Genomic DNA, 21,245 nt, shown 5'->3' with positions numbered 1-21,245 from the left:
CATTCCCCTGAGCATACTGAAGCCCTCAGTATGCTCAGGGGAAGGGCCTTATACTTTGTCCTGCTTTACAATGAAATATCATGGCTTAGAGTGATTGTAGCAACCAAAAGTCATGCTGGAGTTTTAGAGCCTAAGTAAAAATTCTTCATGTCACTTTTTAGCCTATATAAGATTATACTATTTGAAGGTAATCTACTCCTGGGGTCTTCCTTCACTATCTTTCCATATCTGCTCCTACAATCAGACTATATTCTGGTTCCTGGTTAAAATAAATGTTTTATCTTTGGAATTCCTTGAATTTCTAAGTAAGATGATTGCATCAATCAGCACACCTACCTTTTCTTTGTAGTTTCCTTTTATTTTTTGCTTTTAAAGGTAAACAGATGATATCGCTGGATCTTTCACATGAAGGAAGAATGTATGCATTAGGAGTTCCTTTCACCAATATTTGGAAAGAGTCCAGATCCCAGCCCAGCTGAACCAGAGTAAATATGCTGCTTGAAAAAATATATCAGATTTCTGCTACTTTACTGTGTTAAAAGGTTAATAAGTTATAGAGATTAAGTGGTCAACATTAGCAGGTACCTTATTATTACATTATTAAAATATTAATGCTTTCGGTTGTGAAATATGATCCATCAGACACCAGAGGCTGGTGTCTAGTGGAAAGTTTAACAGGCTAGCCTGAGGGCAAGGCAGGTTTTACTAGTGTACTTAGGTATACATGTTTTACAAGAAGGGTGGAGTCTCTGAGTTCAAACAACTGCAGTTTGCAGTTTCTTCTCAGAAAATTAACTCAGAGGAAATTCACATCTCTTATGGGATCTCTTTTTTTTTTCCTTCCCTTCAAACATAAACTGGCATTAGCCAAAATGCAGTGTCTTGAGGAAGTATATAAGTTAGGTACAAACCTTTTATTACTAACTCTTGGCCATTTAATAATTAGGGTGTACCAGAATTAAGTGCATCTCTCCTGATTAAATGGCTTAGTTGCCACGTGTAATTAACATCTGCTTGTATCATTAGATGCCTTTGGCTGGGCTTGGGTGGCTCCTGATAAGCTCTTTGGGAGAGGAACATAGGGAAGGAAGGCATAGTCAAACACCATAAAAGAATTTTAACACAGGTTATATCTACAATGTTAGAATCCCTCTATTTTAGTGGTGTAAAGGCTCATTAAATTCAACCTCTTCATTTCACTGGTAGGGAAACTAGGGCCCAGAGAGAATATATGTTGATGTTAGTCATACAACTGTATGGTGGCAAAATCAAGACTACAGAGTTACCTTCTGACTCCACGCTGAGTCCCCTTGTATGATTGTGTACTTCTTCTCTAGTCCCTAACTATCTGTCTACACTCGCTGCAGTGACAGGCCACCCTGTAATTACTTCCCACCAACACTCATGCTTTTCCAGAGGTCCCCAGGTAACCATCCAAATGGTCTTTAGTATTTACTTGTTGTTAACTTTTATTTTATATTACAGTATAGTCAATCAACAATGTTTTGTTAATTTCAGGTGTGCAGTAAAGTGATTCAGATATGCACATATATGTAATTTATTCTTTTTCAAATTATTTTCCCACTTAGGTCATTACAGAATACTGAGAAGAGCTTTCTGTGCTATAGAGTATGTCCTTGTTGATTATCTATTTTAAATATAGTAGTGTGCACTTTTAGTTTTTATACAGGGGAGTTGAAAGATTACTGTCTTGAAAAATTCATTGGTTTTGCATTTAAAGACATGGACATAAATGGTTTGGCTGGAATTGCTTTTTGGTTTCACGTTCTCTTACAGGATTGCTAACTTGTTAGAGGCCTCCAAGGAATCAAACACAGGGAGAAACCTCCAAGTGATCAGACAGAGATATGTATGGCAAAGCCAATACAATATTGTAAAGTAATTAGCCTCCAATTAAAATAAATATTTAAAAATAAATAAAAATAAAATAAAATAAACACAATGTCTCTAAGTCCTTAGTCACTCAGTTGTGTCTGTCTCTTTGGGACACCATGGACTGGAGCCCGCCAAACTCCTCTCTGTCTATAGGATTCTCCAGGCAAAAATACTAGAGTGGGTTGTCATTCCCTTCTCGAGTGTATCTTCCCAGGGAATGAACCTGTGTCTCCTGCACTGCAGGCAGAGTTTTTACTGGCTGAGCCACCAGGGAAGTCTTGTCCATTAACACTCCCTCCTATTTGAGCAGTGATCATGAAATCCATGATCTTAGCATCTTATTTGAGAACGTGTTATACTGCCATTTCTAACATTTCTTAGGAGGAAATAATGCCAAATATATACACCTTTTCAGGTATAGAATAAATTTACTAAACAGATGTTGATTGCATGAAATGTTTTGCAACCCCTGGAAGCAAGAGCTTTTCAGCACTTGGCATTCTGGAGCTGAGGTCTGCTTGTGCTCTTGATAAAACATGGATTGTACTGGAATCAAAAGAATGAAATTGCATCCAATATTTAGATTAGAGAAGAAGGATTTGGTTTGGTTTTGTGTCTGGTACAACTGTCATCACTAAAAATTCTAGATCACCTAAAATACTTTTTCAGTGTGTGTATCCTAGAAGTACTCCTCCCAGAAATTGTGCATCTGAGATTCCCTTCCATGATTTACCTGTGGGTAAGGCCCTACCTTCATGGTGACTTCACATTCAGGTTTTTAGTTTTTCAGATTAGTGAGTTCATGCTTCTCAAGGAATAAAGAGAGACAGCTTCCTCAAAAGACACCAAAATTATTTCAATCAAATGGACCTGTCAGACCAGGCCAGTGGGATACTTGTGCTTTTACATTATGTTTTTATTTATAACAGCACTAGAATTTACCTGAAATCAGTAAGAAATGTAGATGTTCTATGCCTCAGGCTGTATCTCCGTTACAAGAAAAAAGGAAAAGAGTGTTCTAGCTAAATTCTTTGGAGCAACAGTTTTTTAAGTTATGGAGATGCCATACTTACTTGATTATTATAACTAAGTGTTAAGCAGATAATTAAGGCAGAAGTGCTAAATGTGTACTTTCAAAAGCACTAGAACTATGACTTCTGGATATATACACAAGTTTAAGAACTATGATAAAAAAGAAATAAATGTATATGTATATACACATGACAAGCATACACATTATTATAAATTATTCATAAAGTCGGCATAGTTATTGCTTTTAATTAGTTCTAGAATAATTGTCAAAGAAATTATTGGCTTCAGCAAAAATCAAACTTTATTTGGGACCCAGATTTATAAGTTTGCAGGAGATGGATTTCTGGGAGTCAGATGTGGCCCACCATGGTAAAGAGGCTCAGGAAAGGAAGAAATTGATTAGTTTCCCATTTGAGGACCTTTATCTTTTATGGGGAACCCAATTGTTCTCATTATAGGGGTACACAGGAGTATTTTGGAAAGGATTAAACTGGCTTCTCAGGTGGCACAGTGGTAAAGAACCCGCCTGCCGATGCAGGAAATGGGGGTTGGATCCCTGTGTCAACAAGATCCCCTGGAGTAGGAGATGGCAACCCACTCCAGTATTCATGCCTGGAAAAGGCAGGCTACAGTCCAGGGGGTCACAAAGAGTCAGACATGACCGAGCATGCATGCACACCTGGATCCACTTCCTTTTTCTTTCTTTTCATATCCTTTCTCTTTCCTTCTTTTCCCACCTTCCCCCTACTACTTCTCTCCACCTTTCTCCCTCCCTCTCTCTTCTCCACCCCTCCCACCTAACCCCCCCTCCCCTCCCTCACCCTCTTCTCTCATTGTTAATGGCAGTCGCATATGTTATGTGTTCCATGTAGGAAACTAAGAGTTTTACCAACTCAAGTATTTTTCTTCAAAAAAAAGTTGTTTATTCTCATCTTACAGTATGATTTCTCTCAAATGTATACAAGATCAGGAGTATCAATTTAAGTTCTATATGATTCTATCCAAAGATATGACTTCTGTCTTGGATCAAATTTTTTTAACTATTGTTCTTCTGTAGGTATAGCACCATTCAATTCATTCCCATACACTACCTCACTCTGTATTATAGAGCATAAATTCTATACAGAAAGAAAAGCCTGTGGTGTTGGTGAAATACAAACATCTCTTTGCTTCTTAACGGGGTAGCATTGCCACCGTTTGTGTGCACTATCCCCGGGCACCGTGTGAGGGCGTTTTATACACTCTTTCTCTTAATTCTCAGAAAGTCCCTCACTGCATCGAGCCTCAAAGGATTAAGGGACAATTTAAGTGAGTGGCAGATTCAGGATTAAAATTCAAGTTCTTCTGTAAGTCACTCAACTACTACACTCATGATATGTAAATCGTGATGCCGCACAGAACAAAAAGCATTTAGTATCTCTCTTTGACTCTGTGGGCTAAAAAAATACTCCTCAAATTGACTCAAGTTTCAGATGGCGGCCAGTTCTTGTAGTACAAAGAAGAGGTACAATACGTTACCCAATCCAAGAGAACAGAGTTCAAAAAAGCCTGTTGCTTATTAGAGATGATTGAGAAAAGATGCACACTGATAAGAAAGAGCATATTCTGTGGTAGTATAATTTGTAATCCTCCATTCTCAGATGAGAAATTGTTCTGTAAAAGTGATGATGATGACAATTATTTTTATCATAATTACTTTTTAAAAAAAGGATTCTGGACTTAAACTCATTATTCATTCTTCCTTAAAAGAATAATTCTGGATTTTAGGGTATTCTTTAAATAAAGAAACTTTAACATCCTTCTTTTAGATAACAGGATATAAATGTAAATTTGGAGGCCATATATAATTTTTTAATTAAGAGAATTTCTTGGTGTTTTTGAATAATATTCCCTTTAAATATACGAGGGCCTGGAATAAGGGCAGTCAACAACAGCATCATCCAGAGTTTTTAGGACTCCAGACTGCAAGGCATAGAACACAAAGGGAAGATCTGAGTGTCTGTTTTCTTTTGATCTGTCAGTGACCTGACTATAGATCCACAGCTCCGTGATTACTGAGTCTCAGCTGCCAATCACATTTAAATAACAGACAAGAAGAACAAGCACAGGAGTGCAGAGAGCAGCTGAAGAAATAACTTCATTAGCTCTGAGACAAGTCTGATCAAGGATTCACTTTCCTTCTGATTCACCTCTGAAGTGAATCTCAGAACTATGATTTCAGCAGTCACGGGGGCAGGTAGAAATTTTAGCACGGAGCGTACGATGTTGGTAGTTATGAATAATTACAGAGCTACATGGTTTTGAAATAGTCTTGTCATATTGGGAATGACAACATCGTTAATTGAACTGTCAAGTGAGCCTGCTATTCATCAAGGGCCTCCTGGTAGACAAGATCCATTTTCCTATGAATCAGGGACACCGCACCAAATGTATACTGAAACTCTGGTAGAAGTATCTTGCAGAACTCAAAGAAAAAGACACAGTTAAGAAACTCAATGGGACAAAGGTTTAAAAATCCATAAAATAGGGAGATTTCTTTCTTATCCATTAGAAAATATGATACATAAAAGAAGGATTCTAAAATAGATTGGCTAAGATAGCAGATAGAAACAAACATGAAGATCATATAGTTATATTCAGTTCTTTAATAGCATACCAATAGTGGTAGCTTTATCAACTCATTAAAATTTTATTATAAATTGTCATCTAAAACATAAATTTTTAAGAATATGAATTAAAATAGAAATTTTAATTACCCTTTAAATAGATTGTATTAAGGAATTTTTAGGATACAGTTTTGTTAGATTTATAGACTTTCAAATAGCAGATGTATATGTGAATTTGTTGTATTTCTTTCTCTGCTATATACATAGAAGATAAGCAAAGTGTAAAAAAAATATTTGAATGCTTATATTTATATTGGTAAAATTTTTGCAGCTGTAGAAATTATTATTTTAAATCTATAAATAATTTTAAATAAAAAATAAATGGTCTCCTTTTATTTGAGAAGTAAAAAGTGTTGCTCAGCTACACAGGGAAAGAAGTGATTCATTTGTATATTTTTAAGTGCAAATATAAAAAGACCTCTGCTGTGTTCTATAAATTAGTTGCCATTGGAGTTATGGACAAAGAGTGTAACTTATTAAGCATACTTTGTGGCTAACTGAAATTAAACAGGACAAACATACATGAATATCTATATTCTATCAACTTCTAGAAGGCAATGTGCTACAGAGGGCTGATGTCTATTTCACTTTGCTCTTCAACCTTTCTATTAATAGGAGCAGGAAAGAGGTTGTTGATTATACACTCTACAAAGTCAGAGGGTGGGGCCAATTTAATTTCTCAATTGTTGTTGGTTAGTTGCTAAGTTTGCAACCCCATAGACTGTAGCCACCAAGCTCCTCTGTCCATGGGATTTCCCAGACAAGAATACTGGAATGGGTTGCCATTTCTTTCTTTAGGGGATCTTCCTGATCCAGGGCTGGAATAAGCGTCTCCTGCATGACAGGTGGATTCTTCACTGCTGAGCCATCTGGGAAGCCTTATTTCTCAGTACTGTGATTTTATTTTGATTTTAATTTTTTAAATTACTTAGGAAATCAAATCAGAATTGTTTAGTCTAAAAATCACTTGGAGAATTACCAGCTCCCATACCTAAAAACTCCTGAGAAATCTGTGTGCAGGTCAAGAAGCAACAGTTAGAACCGCACATAGAACAACAGACTGGTTCCAAATTGGGAAAGGAATATGTCAAGGCTGTATATTGTCACCCTGCTTATTTAACTTCTATGCAGAGTACATCATGCAAAATGCTGGGCTGGATGAAGTGACTGAACTGAACTGAACAGATTCTTAAAACTCCTGTAAAGCTAGCACAACCTAGGTTGTGTTTTCCTAGCATTTTTATTCTAGTCAAAAGTGTGTGTGTGTGTGTATACATATATATATATATATGTATATATATATACATATATATATATGCATATATATTATTGATAACATGGAGAGATGTTTATTAACATGTGTGGTTATACATAAAATATGTCACACTTTATGTGAGCCTATAAAGCAAAAAAGTACAGAGATTTCTGATATGCCCCAAAACTCCACACAAACACCCATGTTTTATTTTTAATGTCTTTATGATATCTCCTATAACAGAAGCTTTTAATTTTGGTATAGTCATATTTATAATTTTTTTATTTTACAAGTTTTTTTTTAATGAAGAAAGTCTTTCCTATCTAACATGCTGAATCCCTTGTCCTATATTTTCTCCCATTTTTTTTTCTCATGGAGGAGCTTATGTCCACTTTTCTTGGGTCAAAGTAAGCTAGACCATTTTTCAAATTTCTCTCTTACTTCCATCCTTTTTTCCTCCTTCATAGCACTCTCATATCTTAGTCTTCTCACCATTCAAACATATATTTAATTTATTTCTCTCACAAGTATGCTTTCATTCTTCCAGTTAGAATCCTTCCTCTGACTTATTTTGTATTGTTTTTAAAATGGTTGAGACAGTATTATGTTTGTTTCCATGTATGACTTCTATGAATAATTCCTGAGAACAGATCTATAAATCTTGATATCCCCAAAGAGTCTCATTTAATGCTTCAAAGAATAGGTTTTCTATTAATGTTTGTAAAGAGAAAGTATGTGTTTAGTTTAGACAATGAATACTCAGCTGGGACACAGCAATTATTTTCAAATACTCAAGCACTTGTCCTATGTTAAAGGCTGTCCATGGTTATGGATAGTTTCTAAGGACAATTGGATTTTTCTCAATATAAAGAAGAAATTTTCAACAGATAGAATTCTCTGAAAATAGAATGAACTCACAAAGGAGTGACTTGATTGTCTCCCAAACATATTCACTCAGGAGTGATACATTAATATTCTTTCTACACATGGTAGGCCTCCTGAAAGAATAAATAAAATGATATCCCTATTTGTATGCTTCATGAGTTTTCATTTTAGTCACTGACCTTTCATATTGGTGATCCCTACCCCATATTTCCACTCTCCAGTTACACCCATCTACAGGAGCCATTTTACTTGTTTTTAAAAATGATTTGCTTTCTACATACAAAAAACTCAGGATAAATTTTTATCACTCAATTTTTATTTTCAATTTTTACAAGTTTTACAAGTTTTAGAAGTTAAATCACTTCTCAGAGTTCAAGATTAAATGTATCCCAAAGTCAAATCTTGTCAACATGATTAAATAAATATGCATATTTTCAGGGAAATATACAAATATTTAATATTTTATGTAGTTTTATTAAAACTGATTTATTTTGAAATTTCTCCATAAATTTCCCCATGTAACTATCAATCACAGACACTTTAAGAGAAGTACCACTTAATATATTTAAAAATAGAACAATATAAGACAAATAAAAGTCTTGGATATTTATAGTCCATCTTCTTTATATTTTTAATTAGGCTAGAAAATAAATAGCAGGAAACTAGTGCTTCAAAAATATCATGCATATTGCCCAGAACACTGATAAAACCTTAGCGAATATGAAATAAAGCAAAATGAAAATCATTATTTCCTAATAGAAACTTGTTGCCTAACTACGTACCAGAATTTTTTGGCAATCAGAAAGCAATAAATCAACAGGGGGGAATTTTAGCCGAGTCATGAACATAGATTCATGAAGCATCTATAGAATATTTTGTCATTTTTCCAACAAGCAATGTTTGTGTTTCTGCTACCTCTGAGGTTCTCTCCTAGCATTGAGAACAAAAGCTGACTGTCAGTCAATCCTATGTGTTCTGGCTTCTTTGGAAGGGAAGATTTGCTGAAGGTCTTCTGATTTTGAAGTCTAGTTGGACATTGCTGCTTGCACATTCTTATATTCAGGCAGTAGGAGGAAGGATGAAATAGCTCAACTCTGAATGTTTACAGTGATGTTGTTTAGTTGCTAAATCTTGTCCGATTCTTTTGATGATTCTGTAGCCCACCAGACTCCTCTGTCCATGAGATTTTCCAGGCAGGAATACTGTAATGGGTTGCCATTTCCTTCTCCAGGGAATCTTCCCAACTCAGGGATCAAACTCACATCTCTTGCATTGGCAGGCGGGATCTTTACCAGCAAGCCACTTGGGAAGCCCTAAGATGATGTTACCTTATAGCTTATTAGAAAGATGCTAGTTAAGCAAGCAGCAAAACTACTGATAGAAAAACAAAACGATCTTGAAAGAAAGTGCTGGAATGGCCAGTCAGACCAAGGAGACTCCACTGCATCAGGAAAGGTCACAGATAGTCGCATTGGCAGAGAAGTGACAGTGACTGCCCAAATAAGAAAGCTGTACTGGCCTGTATTTCATATGGAATCTCTTCAGTGTGGCCATCATATTCAATCTCAGAAACAATAATACTACCTTCAGGATCAGCCTTCAACACAAAGGGCATTAAGAGAGCGACAGAAAAACAGCTATTGGTGATACTGGCTGTGGTGAAAAAGTCCTAGAGTTATATTTGAGGTTAACAGAACATGATTCTTAAGACACATGAAGTAATTCAGCAGAATATTAGAGAGGGTGGCACCTGCACCTTGAAACAATTTCTAGCAGCTACAATTGCAAGTTGATCGGTAGTAATTCAGAGGCCTGTAACCACCATATAAATACCTCAGAGGAGGGAAGGAACTCGGTATAGAGCTTAGCGACCGGAAGTTTCTTGCAAAATAGCTCAGTGGGGGGCATCTCCTGTGCCAATCGTATGGACATTGGCAATTTCTTATTAAATAGTTTTGGCGTTGGCAGCTGTTGGTGATATATCGTGATGGTGAGAGGCCACTGGGTATGATGCCAAGATCTTGGTAGCTTTTGTACCCAAAACTGCCCAGTCTGTAGTGGCTTAGGGGCTGGAAACTCTTGGATAAGCGGTTAAGTTGCCCAAAGCATTTAAAGCCATTGCCGAGGGTCTGGCAAGCTTTGGATGTACATTGGCTGGGGGTGCAGCCATCAGATACATACCCCTTGGTCTGAGGGCACGGATTGCAGCTGGGGCTGGGTCCGACGTTGGTTGTTTCACGGGCACTGCAGATCTGGCCCCCTGTTGGAGAGTTGCAGGGCACAGACGAGTTTGATCGGTCACAAGTTGTGGTACAGGTCTTGGGCTCAGAACTGGGAGAGTCACAGCTCGGTGCTTCCCCACATGTTTCTTGGCAGTTATCCAGGAGCCAGAGATTCCCGTGGTAGCTGCTGGGTAGGCTGAGCCCAAACGTAGGACTTACATCGCTGGAGCAAAGAGCAACAGAAGCAGTCACTGGGAAATAACAGTGAGTTCTGTAAGATATGCCACTACAGTTCCCAGGATAGCCTAGAAAAGCCATGGAGCCTGAGTGTTTCAGCGGTGGCCGTGAAGGCATGGCGAGACTGTGGCTTGACGCCTTTTTATATCTTCCCTGGGGACTGTCTGCATCCTCCCCAGACTCTCTTCCTTCTCGCTGCCTGGGACAATAACACCGCAACATTTCATTAGTGTGCTGTTTAGTGACAGCTGCTGATGTCTTCACAATGATATTAAAGCAAGTTTATTTGGATTCTTCAAAGTTATCTATAATCACCACGTTGACCATTGCTCATCACTCATCATATGCAGACCATAACTTTTGTGAACAGTGATTTCAGTGTTAACAAGTAAGCTCTCATCTGTCAACCGGTGGTAAACAAGAGATCATGTGTCTATGGGCTTTTGCAACATGGTTATTAAGGGGTTAATGAGGATCCAAGTGAAGCAAAGAACCTGGACTTTTCCACTCTTTTGGCAACTGCAAAATACTGCCAGGACTTGACCCCATACTCTAAAAGAAGCTGAATGCCTTGATTGTCTCCACATTGTTGCTCAAAAGAGAGCATGAGGCATTGAACTATTAAGAGAGGACTTTCTCCCCCTAAATTAGTGTTATATTCTTAACTATGCCAGGCCATGTACTGGTGGCAACATCTCATCCATTTGGAGAAGTCCGTCTGTAAGATTCACAGCAATCTCACTGAGACTTAGTGACTAACACAGGGCCAACAATGAATTTGTTCCCAGGGGTCAGCGGTTGCTAAGTAACCAAGACTTCTGGAAGAGGTCTTTCTTAAAGAGTTTCTATAATATGTAATATCAAAGAATTCCAGTTTCTCAAAATTGTACCTGCCTAATTGACTAAAATTGTATATCCCATTGTCTCTCTTGTAAAACCCCGTTGCTGTCAGATGTATAATATTTCTTTACATTTCTGCCCAAGTAAGTTTTACTTATTTTTGATTTTCTTTTCTTTTCACATAGAGTTTATTCCTCTGTTGAAGAATATAGTTATTTTTTGTCTAGAACCACAAAAGGAAATGGCTATGCTTAATTTTGTTTTAAATGACCTATATAGTTCTTATAGGCACTGTACGTATTAAATAACACTTTTCACTTCTTATGGTGAAGGCTGAAGAAAAATTTTTGTAAGAGTTTAATTTAAAGAACTGGCACTTTGTTCTTAAAAATACAAGCTATAATTCACACTTATAGCCTCCACTGAATTGGAAACGGCAATGCATTTATTAACTGTAATAAGTTCAGACAAAAGATAAGACCAGCTTCTTCAGGTATGATAAGCTATAGGGTTAGTTTTTAAAAGACACTGTCCTCACAGTGGTTTAAAATCAGCTAGATTTTTCAAATGTACATCAACTTAAAGTTACAGATATTCTTCACACTTTTTTAAATTTTGAATATTCTCATAGTTCCTCTCAGCATTTATTCAATAAGGTGATGGATTTTATTCTATGGGTAACTCTTTATTCAACATATTTTACTGTTTGTACTGTCTTTGGGTGAAAGGGTGAGGATCAGGAAGCCACATTTTCAGCAAATTGTTCATCTATAGAATATCCTGGGGTTTTGCACAGAAATTTTCAGCCCTGAGACAGGCAAATAGGAACTAAAATATACAAGGAGCTTGATGGCCTCCAGCACTTGATGTAAGGGCTGGAGAGGGTGTGGAGAAAAAGGAACCCTCTGTGCTGTCGGTGGGAGTGTAAATTAGTGCAGTCACTATGGAGAACAGTCTGGAGTTTCCTTATGAAACTAAAAATAGAAATACCACATGATCTAGCAGTCTCATGCCTGGACATATATCTGAGGAACTATTATTTCAAAAAGATACATTCACCTCAAAGTTCATAGCAACAATATTGACAAAAACTAAGGCGTGGAAGCAACCTAAATGTCCATTAAGGGATGAATGGATAAAGAAGATGTAGTGTATAAATATATAATGGAATATTGCTCAGCCATAAAAAAGAATGAAACAGTGTCATTTGCAGAACATGGATGAATCTAGAGGTTTTCAGAGAAAGACAATTCTCATATGACATGGCTTATATGTGAATCTAAAAATGATACAAATGAACTTATTTACAAAACAGAAACAGACTTAGACATAGAAAACAAATGTATGGTTACCAAAGGGAAAAGGCAGGGGAGGGATCAATTAGGAGTTTGGGATTAACATATACACACTACTATATACGGGTTTCCGTGGTGGCTCAGATGGTAAAGAATCTGCCTGCAATACAGGAGACCTCAGTTCAGTCCCTGGGTCAGGAAGATCCCCTGGAGAAGGGAATGGCTACCCACTTCAGTTCTCTTGTTTGGAGAATTCCATGGATGGAGGAGTCTGGCAGGCTATAGTCCATGGCGTCCCAAAGAGTCAGAAATGCCTGGGTGACTAACAACAATAATCAACAAGGACATACTGGATAGCACAGGGATATACAACATCCTGTACCAACCTATATATAATGGAAAAGAATCTGAAAAGGAAAATGAGAAAAAATAAAGGCTTGGAAAAAAGTACACAAGGCAGTCGTTGGTGAACTTTCCACTAAACCACTTGTTCCAAGTAATATACAGGAGAGTTCAGAGGTTGCTGGAAGTTTATTTCTGCATCCCTTCATCATACCACGATTATCTTTAGTCTTTTGTTAGGCTTCCTTGAAGCAAATTTGAGAGAAAATAAACAAACAAACAAAACCCAGAATAACTCCATCTGCTGTAAAGCCCACATACTCCCTTTCCGTCTTTGCATTACATGGCAGAATATTTTAAATTAATATCACACTCTAGTGTGAGTCCAACAATTAAATAATGTAGAACATCAGTTAGCATAATTAATGTTCACAGCATGAGGATTTATAACATATTTAAATTTATTTTGGTACAATCATATTCTAAACAGTCGAATACTGAGGTTTGCAAAGGCAGTTAGCCCAACTTCTCTCACTGGCTTTTATGTTTTACCTTCTTATTCATTCATGGCACTCACAGGCGACCATCACTCGCTTTTCACCCACCGCATCTGTAGACACTGCCTCTACAGAACTGTCTTCTGCTCTCAACTCCATTTTAGCAAGAAACCAAGTAGTCAGGCAGTGATGGTTTTCAGTAGTAAGGACCGTTGTTTGGGTGAAATTATCCTCTGAAGGCTTCACTTGTGGCTCAGCTGGTAAAGAATCCACCTGCAATGTGGGAGACCTGGGTTCAATCCCTGGGTTGAGAAGATCCCCTGAAGGGAACAGCTACTCACTCCTCTGAAGGCTTTGGAGAACATATGCATTTCTCCATTTTCATTTAATTACTAAATACCCTTTCCTTCCATTATAAGAATAATCCTGTTCTATTTGTAGTATTTTCTGTATTACAAAATAGAATAATCCTGTCCTATATAATATAATCCTGTCCACTATATAATAATCCTGTCCTATTTGTAATATTTTCTGTGTGTAAAAAACCTACCCATGCCTCCCCACCATGGGCCAGTGTGGGAGACATACTCCCTGGGTCAGGAAGACCTCCTGGAGAAGGAAATGGCAACCCACTCCAGAATTCTTTCCTGGAAAACCCCATGGATACAGAGGCCTGGCAGCCTACAGTTCATGGGGTTGCAAAGAGTCAGACACAACTGAGCACACACACAGACACACACACACACACACACACACACACACACACACACACATCCTGCCACCCAAAGTCCACTTCCTAATCAGCAGAACCCGTGAATGGTATGGCAAAAGGGGTTTTGAAGATGTGATTAAGTGTCTTGAAATGGATTATCTGGGTGAGCCTGAGATGATCACAGAATTCCTTCTAAAAAAGAGGTAGTAGATGAAAAAGAGAGAAGAAAGTGATGACAGGAGCAGAGGCTGGAGTGATGCTGCTGTAAGTGAGGAAATGACAGCAAACTCAAGAAGGTAAAAGAGTCAGGGAACGGATTCCTTTTCAGAGACTCTAGGAGAAATTGGTCCTGCTGATGCCTTGACTTTAGTTTGGTGAAACTGATTTTGAACTTCTGGCCTCCAGAACTTTAAGAGAATATTATGTCAGGAAAACACAGGTAAAATACATAGTCTTTATGTAGTGTGAGGAGTTTATGCTCTGTATCCATGGCAAGGTTAAGATGCAAAAATGAACTTTCTACCACCAGATAATTCAGAGAAATCCCCACGCCTTCTGAAAAAGAATAAACACACTCCCTTTATCTAATGAGGCAGCAAATTTTTTACAACTCATTAAAAAAGAGAAATGCAACTGTTTCTCAATTTTTCCAAAGGTTAGAAATCCTTTAGGGTAAACATAGAATATCAGAGAAAGCTAAATTTTCCAGTAAATGGCCCTTAAAGAAAATAATGGAGGTCACCTTCAAGCCTTTTAGGTCATGATGAAATTTTATCTCCCTTTTTGCAAAATATGTATATAAGTGTGTCCTAATTTCACTTTCCAGAGCATTGTTAAATGATTCAACAATGATCCTGTGATCTGAAAAGCAAAATGTATACAAATCTATACTTACATAGCAATTAAGCTATATATATTGAGTCAAAATGATTCTTAAATTTAGCAGTGGTAAAATAAAATGGTGTAACCCAGCTACATTTATGTTGTTGGCTTCATAAATCATTAGTGGTTTCCAAAAACTGAAGGGCAGATGTACAAAATAAAAAATTTAGGAGACATTTAAAGGAAGATGGGCTTTCCCAATGGCTCAATGGTAAAGAACCTGTCTGAAATGAAGGAACTGCAGGAGACCTGGGTTCCATCTCTGTGTTGGGAAGATACCCTGGAGAAGGAAATGGCAATCCACTCCAGTATTCTTGCCTTGAGAATCCCATGGACAAAAGAGTCTGGCGAGCTACAGTCCATAGGAACACAAAGAGTCAGACATAACTGAAATGACTGAGCACACACACATGCACACATGCTTAAAGGAAAATAAACTTTTTTTTTTTTTTTTAGCTTTCAAGGTCCTTGAAATATATTTAGCATATGAGACATGGAAAAAGGGATGGGGGACAGACTACAACCAAGGGTCCAATGTGTGATACAGATAGCTATATTTTCTTTCCAGTTTTTAATTGAGGTACAGTAGATTTACAATATCATGTTAGTTTCAGGTGTACAGCAAAGTGATTCAGTTATATATACATATATACTATTTTTCAGATTCTTTTCCATTATAGGTTATTACAAGATACTGAATACAGTTCCTGGGCTATGCAGTAAAAGCTTGTTGCTTATTTTATATATAGTAATGTGTATTTGTTAATCCCACACTCCTAATTTATCTCTCCTCTCCACCTTTCCCCTTTGGTAACCATTTATTTTGTTTTCTGTGTCTGTTTGTCTGCTTCTGTAAGTCCACATTTATTATTTTGTAGATTCCACATATAAGTGGTGTCATGTGACATTTGTCTTTCTCTGACTTACTTTACTTAGTGTGATAGTCTCTAGGTACATCCCTGTTGCTGCAAATGGATATTTCATTCTTTTTATGACTAATATTCAACTGGACTTCCCAGGTGGCGCAGTGGTTAAGAATCCACCTGCCAATGCAGGGCACGTGGGCAGGAGACTTGGGTTTGGTCCCTGAATCAGGAATGGGTTCATTACCTGGAGAAGGTAATGGCAACCCATTCCAGTACTCTTGCTTGGAAAATTTCATGGACAGAAGAGCCTGGCAGACTACAGTTCATGGGTCACAAAGAGTTGGACATGACTGAGCGTGCGCACACACACACACACATACACACACACACACACATCATGCATTGACGGTTGACAAGAACTGGAGAGATGTGAACTAATGGGGAAAGAACCAGTTGCTCACAGGGCCTGTGGCCACAGCTAAGTGGTGGAAGAGTAGTGTGAAGTTTTATAGGTTGTGGGCTCACAGCTGGATGGTTGGTAGCTGGAAAGTTTGTCACATGTCTCTGGGGAGCTGTCCGGAAGCCAGGTTTTGTTTCGGCTGGGCAAGTGAAGAGCATCACCACAGTTTACACCAGTTAAGTAGAGAGCAGTGGATGAGGTGACAGGAACATGGCAATAACTCCCAAGCGAACAGGAGTCATTGTTTCCAGCACACCGGTCATTGGATAACATAGTAGAATGTGAAGCAAAAATTTCAGATAAGCAGCAGAGAACAGCTTGTCTCTGTTGATGTAAGTATATAAGACCAGATTGCTTATATACTTTGGTGGTTCGCGATTCTCCTCCTCACCATATTTTAGATCACTTTTCATAATAATATCTCATTAGTTCATTTTGCTGACTATGGAAACAACTTCCCACCCTTCCATAAAATAAGTCCAGTTTGCATCTTCTAAATATCTGCTGTCCTAATTTCTCTCCTGTTTATCAGGCTTAAGAATGTAAGATGTAATCACCTGTGTATTTCATCTGCTTTGCTTCTGTTCCTACCCTTTAATAATGCATGGTTAGATGGAGTCCATCTGAACGGATGTTTATTCTAGTCATTATCCACAAAGAACATCCTGGTTAGGAAGGCATAGTCTTCATCATTGATGAAGAGACTTAGTGTTACAAGCCTGATGTACTGAACTAGTTCCCAAATAGCACAGTTATTGGATTTGCCAGATGGAAAAACTCATACTTATTCTCCATTTTTTACTACTTATCTGAGAGTCTAATTGGGTTATGCTGTTCTATGTGTATTTGTCCTGACAGTCAATTTTATGCAAGCATCTTAGAGTGCATTTTAAAGAGCTCTACCCTGAGCATGTGATGTTTTTTCATTACTTTAAAGTTGGTTTTCAAAGACTTGAGGAGATGTATGTAATATTTCTACATGGTAACATTGATGATATACCTGCTTTTACTAGTAAAAAGGCATTCATTTCTATTGGTGGCATTCAACTAAAAGGATAAACATTAAAGGCCATCAGACTGTGCATCAGCATCCCAGAATTGATGGATGTCTTCACCTGAGATAATTTACTAAGACACTTCGATCTTCATGCAATTAAAGTGAGCAAGGATTAAGAAAATGTTTAACATCACAGGAAGAAAGATATCTGAAAAGTTCTTACTTGGGACATCACAGAATAAGTGATCTCTGTACCTTATTTTGGATTCTCCCCCCAAAATAAGAGCTAATCTTTACAGACATCCATTTCCTGAAGTTAGTGTTTTAACAGATCAGAAATATGACTTTTCAAGCTCTTTCACACATGGTCAAAATGACGCTGGGAATGAATAGAGGAGACTAAAGTTTCCATGAAGTCACTTAGTATCTGAGAGTGCCATTGGTGATTCTTTTGGTAGAAGTTTCCCCATTTTGCAGCAGTCCCAGTTTCTTATATAACCTTCCGAGTAAGAATGGGAGATCTTACACCCCCATGCAGGCATGCACAGAGAGAAGGGAGTGAGGTAGGAGGGTGGGTACTGCAATTACACATGATTTTTTAAAAAAAATATTTTTTTAACATCATAAAAAGCATGACGTTTTGTGCAGGTGGAATGTACGTTTTCTCTTCTGAATTTTTTGTTTCAGGTAGTGGAAGAAAAAATAGTTGACATCACACATGGGGCATTTTCAAAGCTAATGTATTGCATTCCTTCTCAAAGAAAGCTTCAGATCACATTGGTGTCAGGCATGCTAATAGTAGGAAAAAACGGAAGAGATTGGAATCATCAAAGGTTGAAAATCTGAGAATTTTCTTGACAATTTTCTCATTTCCTCCAAGAGTATTAAACCCTCCAGATAAATAAAAATCTCCCAAACTCCTACATGCTTCCAAAAAAAAAAAATTCCTTCCCTTCCCTTGATTAGCCTCAACTGAAATAATTTTTTGTTTATGCCACACTAAAATTCCTCATGATCTAGGTCAAGATTCTCTTCACTTCTTTGGTTCTTTGTAAAGTTCAAAAATAAGTGATAACCAACTATTCTATAAAATCTCTTCTTTTATGAAATGGCAACCCACTCCAGTATTCTTGACTGGAGAATCCCAGGGACAGAGGAGCCTGGTGGGCTGCCATCTATGGGATCGCACAGAGTTGGACACGACTGAGGCAACTTAGCAGGAGCAGTAGCAGCATGTTACATATGACTTTGAAAAAGAAAATAAAATATTTTGGTTTTGCCCACAGTGAAAGTAAGTTTGGTTTTTATAGAACTGCTAATAAATGTATCTGATAACTGGAATGCCACAGAGGCTACAGTTATCGAGCTAAATATAATCTGGCCATTAATAATCAGTAGTTAAACTGTGAGTTAGAGGCAGAATATATAACTGAGAGAAATCTGGAATCATCAATGATTTATCATATCTTTATGTCAAACACAGGAGAGGCTAAATACACATACCTAGCTAACATGTGTCCTAATTCACTATTCTTAATTCCATCTGTAATTCTTCCCAATGCAGAAACTTTGAGTTCACTATATCTCCACATAGTTTCCTGCCTCAATAGCCCGAGATAAAAACAAAACAAAACAAACAAAAAAAACTTTTGAAAAGTTATATCTTTTTGTTAGAAATGGTTGCTTGTGGGTATGATAAAATTAACACAATATAAAGAATCTCTTGATGAAGGTAAAAGTTGAGAATGAAAAAGCTGGCTTAAAACTCAGTACTCAAAAATCTAAGATCATGGCATCTGGCCCCATCACTTCATAGCTAATAGATAGGGAAAAAGTGAAAACAGTAGCAGAGTTTATTTTCATGGGCTCCAAAATCACTGTGGACAGTGATTGCAGCCATGAAAAAAAAAAAAATGCTTGCTCCTTGGAAACAAAGCCATGACAAACATAGACAGCATATTAAAAAGCAGGGGCATCACTTTGCTGACAAACGTCCGTCTAGTCAAAGCTATGGTTTTTCCAGTAGTCATATACAGATGTGAGAGTTGGATCATAAAGAAGGCTAAGTGACAAAAACTGATGCTTTCGTGATGTGATACTGGAGAAGACTCTTGAGACTCTTGAAATCATAGAAAAGGTAGCTCCTGGATTGACAGCCATTTGTCAGCTAATTCAGAGGTTGACACCCAAAGGACTGGTAACTTGAAAGACGGCAACTCGAGGTTGTCTACAGCATACTGGCTGGCAGGAACTGGAAATATGGGACTTGATAGAAAGAAAGAGATTTCCTTGAGGGATCTGAACACATCAGAAAAATTCTGACAACATTCAGAAGGGACGCAGCCACTGTTCTCACAACTGGTTGGAAGGCAGCTCATGGTGTCACCACAGGGCTCATGGCAGTGGCCATGGAGTGTATTGCTGCCCAGGCTCCTATTAGGATCAGTTTGGTTCAGTCACTCAGTCGTGTCCAACTCTTTGCGACCACATGGACTGCAGCATGCCAGGCCTCCCTGTCCATCATCAACTCTCGGAGTTTACTCAAACTCACGTCCGTTGAATAGGTGATGCCATCCAACCACCTCATCCTCTGTTGTCCCTTTCTCCTCCTGCCTTCAGTCTTTCCCAGCATCAAGGTCTTTTCCAATGAGTCAGTTCTTCACATCAGGTAGCCAAAGTATTAGAGTTTCAGCTTCAGTATCAGTCCTTCCAAAGAATATTCAGGACATATTTCCTTTAAGACTGACTGGTTGGATGTCCTTGCTATCCAAGAGACTCTCAAGAGTCTTCTCCAACACGACAGTTCAAAAGCATCAATTCTTCAGTGCTCAGCTTTCTTTATAGTCCAAGTCTCACATCCATAGATGACTACTGGAAAAACCATAGCTTTGACTAGATGGAGCTTTGTTGACAGAATGATGTCTCTGTTTTTTAATATGCTGCCTAGGGTGGTCATAGCTTTTCTTCCAAGGAGCAAGCATCTTTTAATTTCATGGCTGCAGTCACCATCTGCACTGATTTGGAGCCCAAGAAAGTAAAGTCTCTCACTGTTTCCATTGTTTCCCCATCTATTTCCCATGAAGTGATGGGACCAGATGCCATGATTTTAGTTTTCTGAATGTTGAGCTTCACACCAAGTTTTTCACTCTCCTCTTTCACTTTCATCAAGAGGCTCTTTAGTTCTTCTTCACTTTCTGCCATAAGGGTGGTGTCATCTGCATATCTGAGATTATTTGCAATCTTGATTTCAGCTTGTGCTTCATCTAGCCTGGCAACTAGCATAATGTACTCCGCATATAAATTAAATAAGTAGGGTGACAATATACAGCCTTGACATACTCCTTTTCCAATTTGGAACCAGTCTATTGTTCCATGTACAGTTCTAACTATTGCTTCTTGACTTGCGTACAGATGTCTCAGGAGGCAGATCAGGTGGTCTGGTATTCTCATCTCTTGAATAATTGTCCAGAGTTTGTGGTGATCCACACAGTCAAAGGATTTGGTGTGGTCAATAAAGCAGAAATAGATGTTTTTATGCAACTCTCTAGCTTTCTTGACGATCCATCACATGTTGGCAATTTGTTCTCTTGTTTCTCCGCCTTTTCTAAAACCAGCTTGAATATCTGGAAGTTCATGGTTCACATATTGCTGAAGCCTGCCTTGGAGAATTTCAAGCACTACTTTGCTAGCGTGTGAGATGAGTGCAATTGTATGGTTGTTTAAACATTCTTTGGCGCTGCCTTTCTTTGGGACTGGAATGAAAACTGACCTTTTTCAGTCCTGTGGCCACTGCTGAGTTTTCCAAGTTTGCTGGCCTATTGAGTGCATCACTTTCACAGCATCATCTTTTAGGATTTGAAATAGCTCAACTGGAATTCCATCACCTCCACTAACTTTGTTCATAGTGATGCTTCCTAAGACCCACCTGACTTTGGACTCTAGGATGTGGTTCTAGGTGAGTGATCACACCATTGTGGTTATCTGGGTCATGAATATCTATTTGTATAGTTCTTCTTTTTATTCTTGCCACATCTTAATATCTTCTGCTTCTGTTTGGTCCATATCATTTCTGTATTTAATGTGCCCAGCTTTGCATGAAATATTCCCTTGGTATCTCTGATTTTCTTGAAAAGATCTCTAGTCTTTCCCATTCTATTATTT

The 21,245-nt window shown here is 37.9% G+C and overlaps 1 protein-coding gene across 1 annotated transcript; it reads right to left on the bottom strand.

Annotated features, from left to right (window-relative positions):
• Positions 1–8,207: 8,207 nt before the first annotated feature.
• On the bottom strand, positions 8,208–10,294 carry LOC113898494 (keratin-associated protein 24-1). Its single transcript, XM_027551728.1, has one exon. It carries the CDS (start codon positions 10,272–10,274, stop codon positions 9,504–9,506), a length of 771 nt encoding a protein of 256 aa, XP_027407529.1. The 5' UTR covers positions 10,275–10,294; the 3' UTR covers positions 8,208–9,503.
• Positions 10,295–21,245: the final 10,951 nt, after the last annotated feature.

This window comes from Bos indicus x Bos taurus, chromosome 1, assembly GCF_003369695.1.
Source record: "Bos indicus x Bos taurus breed Angus x Brahman F1 hybrid chromosome 1, Bos_hybrid_MaternalHap_v2.0, whole genome shotgun sequence".
NCBI lineage: Eukaryota > Metazoa > Chordata > Mammalia > Artiodactyla > Bovidae > Bos > Bos indicus x Bos taurus.
The sequence above is the reverse complement of the archived record's forward strand: the minus strand, read 5'-3'. Positions and strand labels throughout refer to the sequence as shown.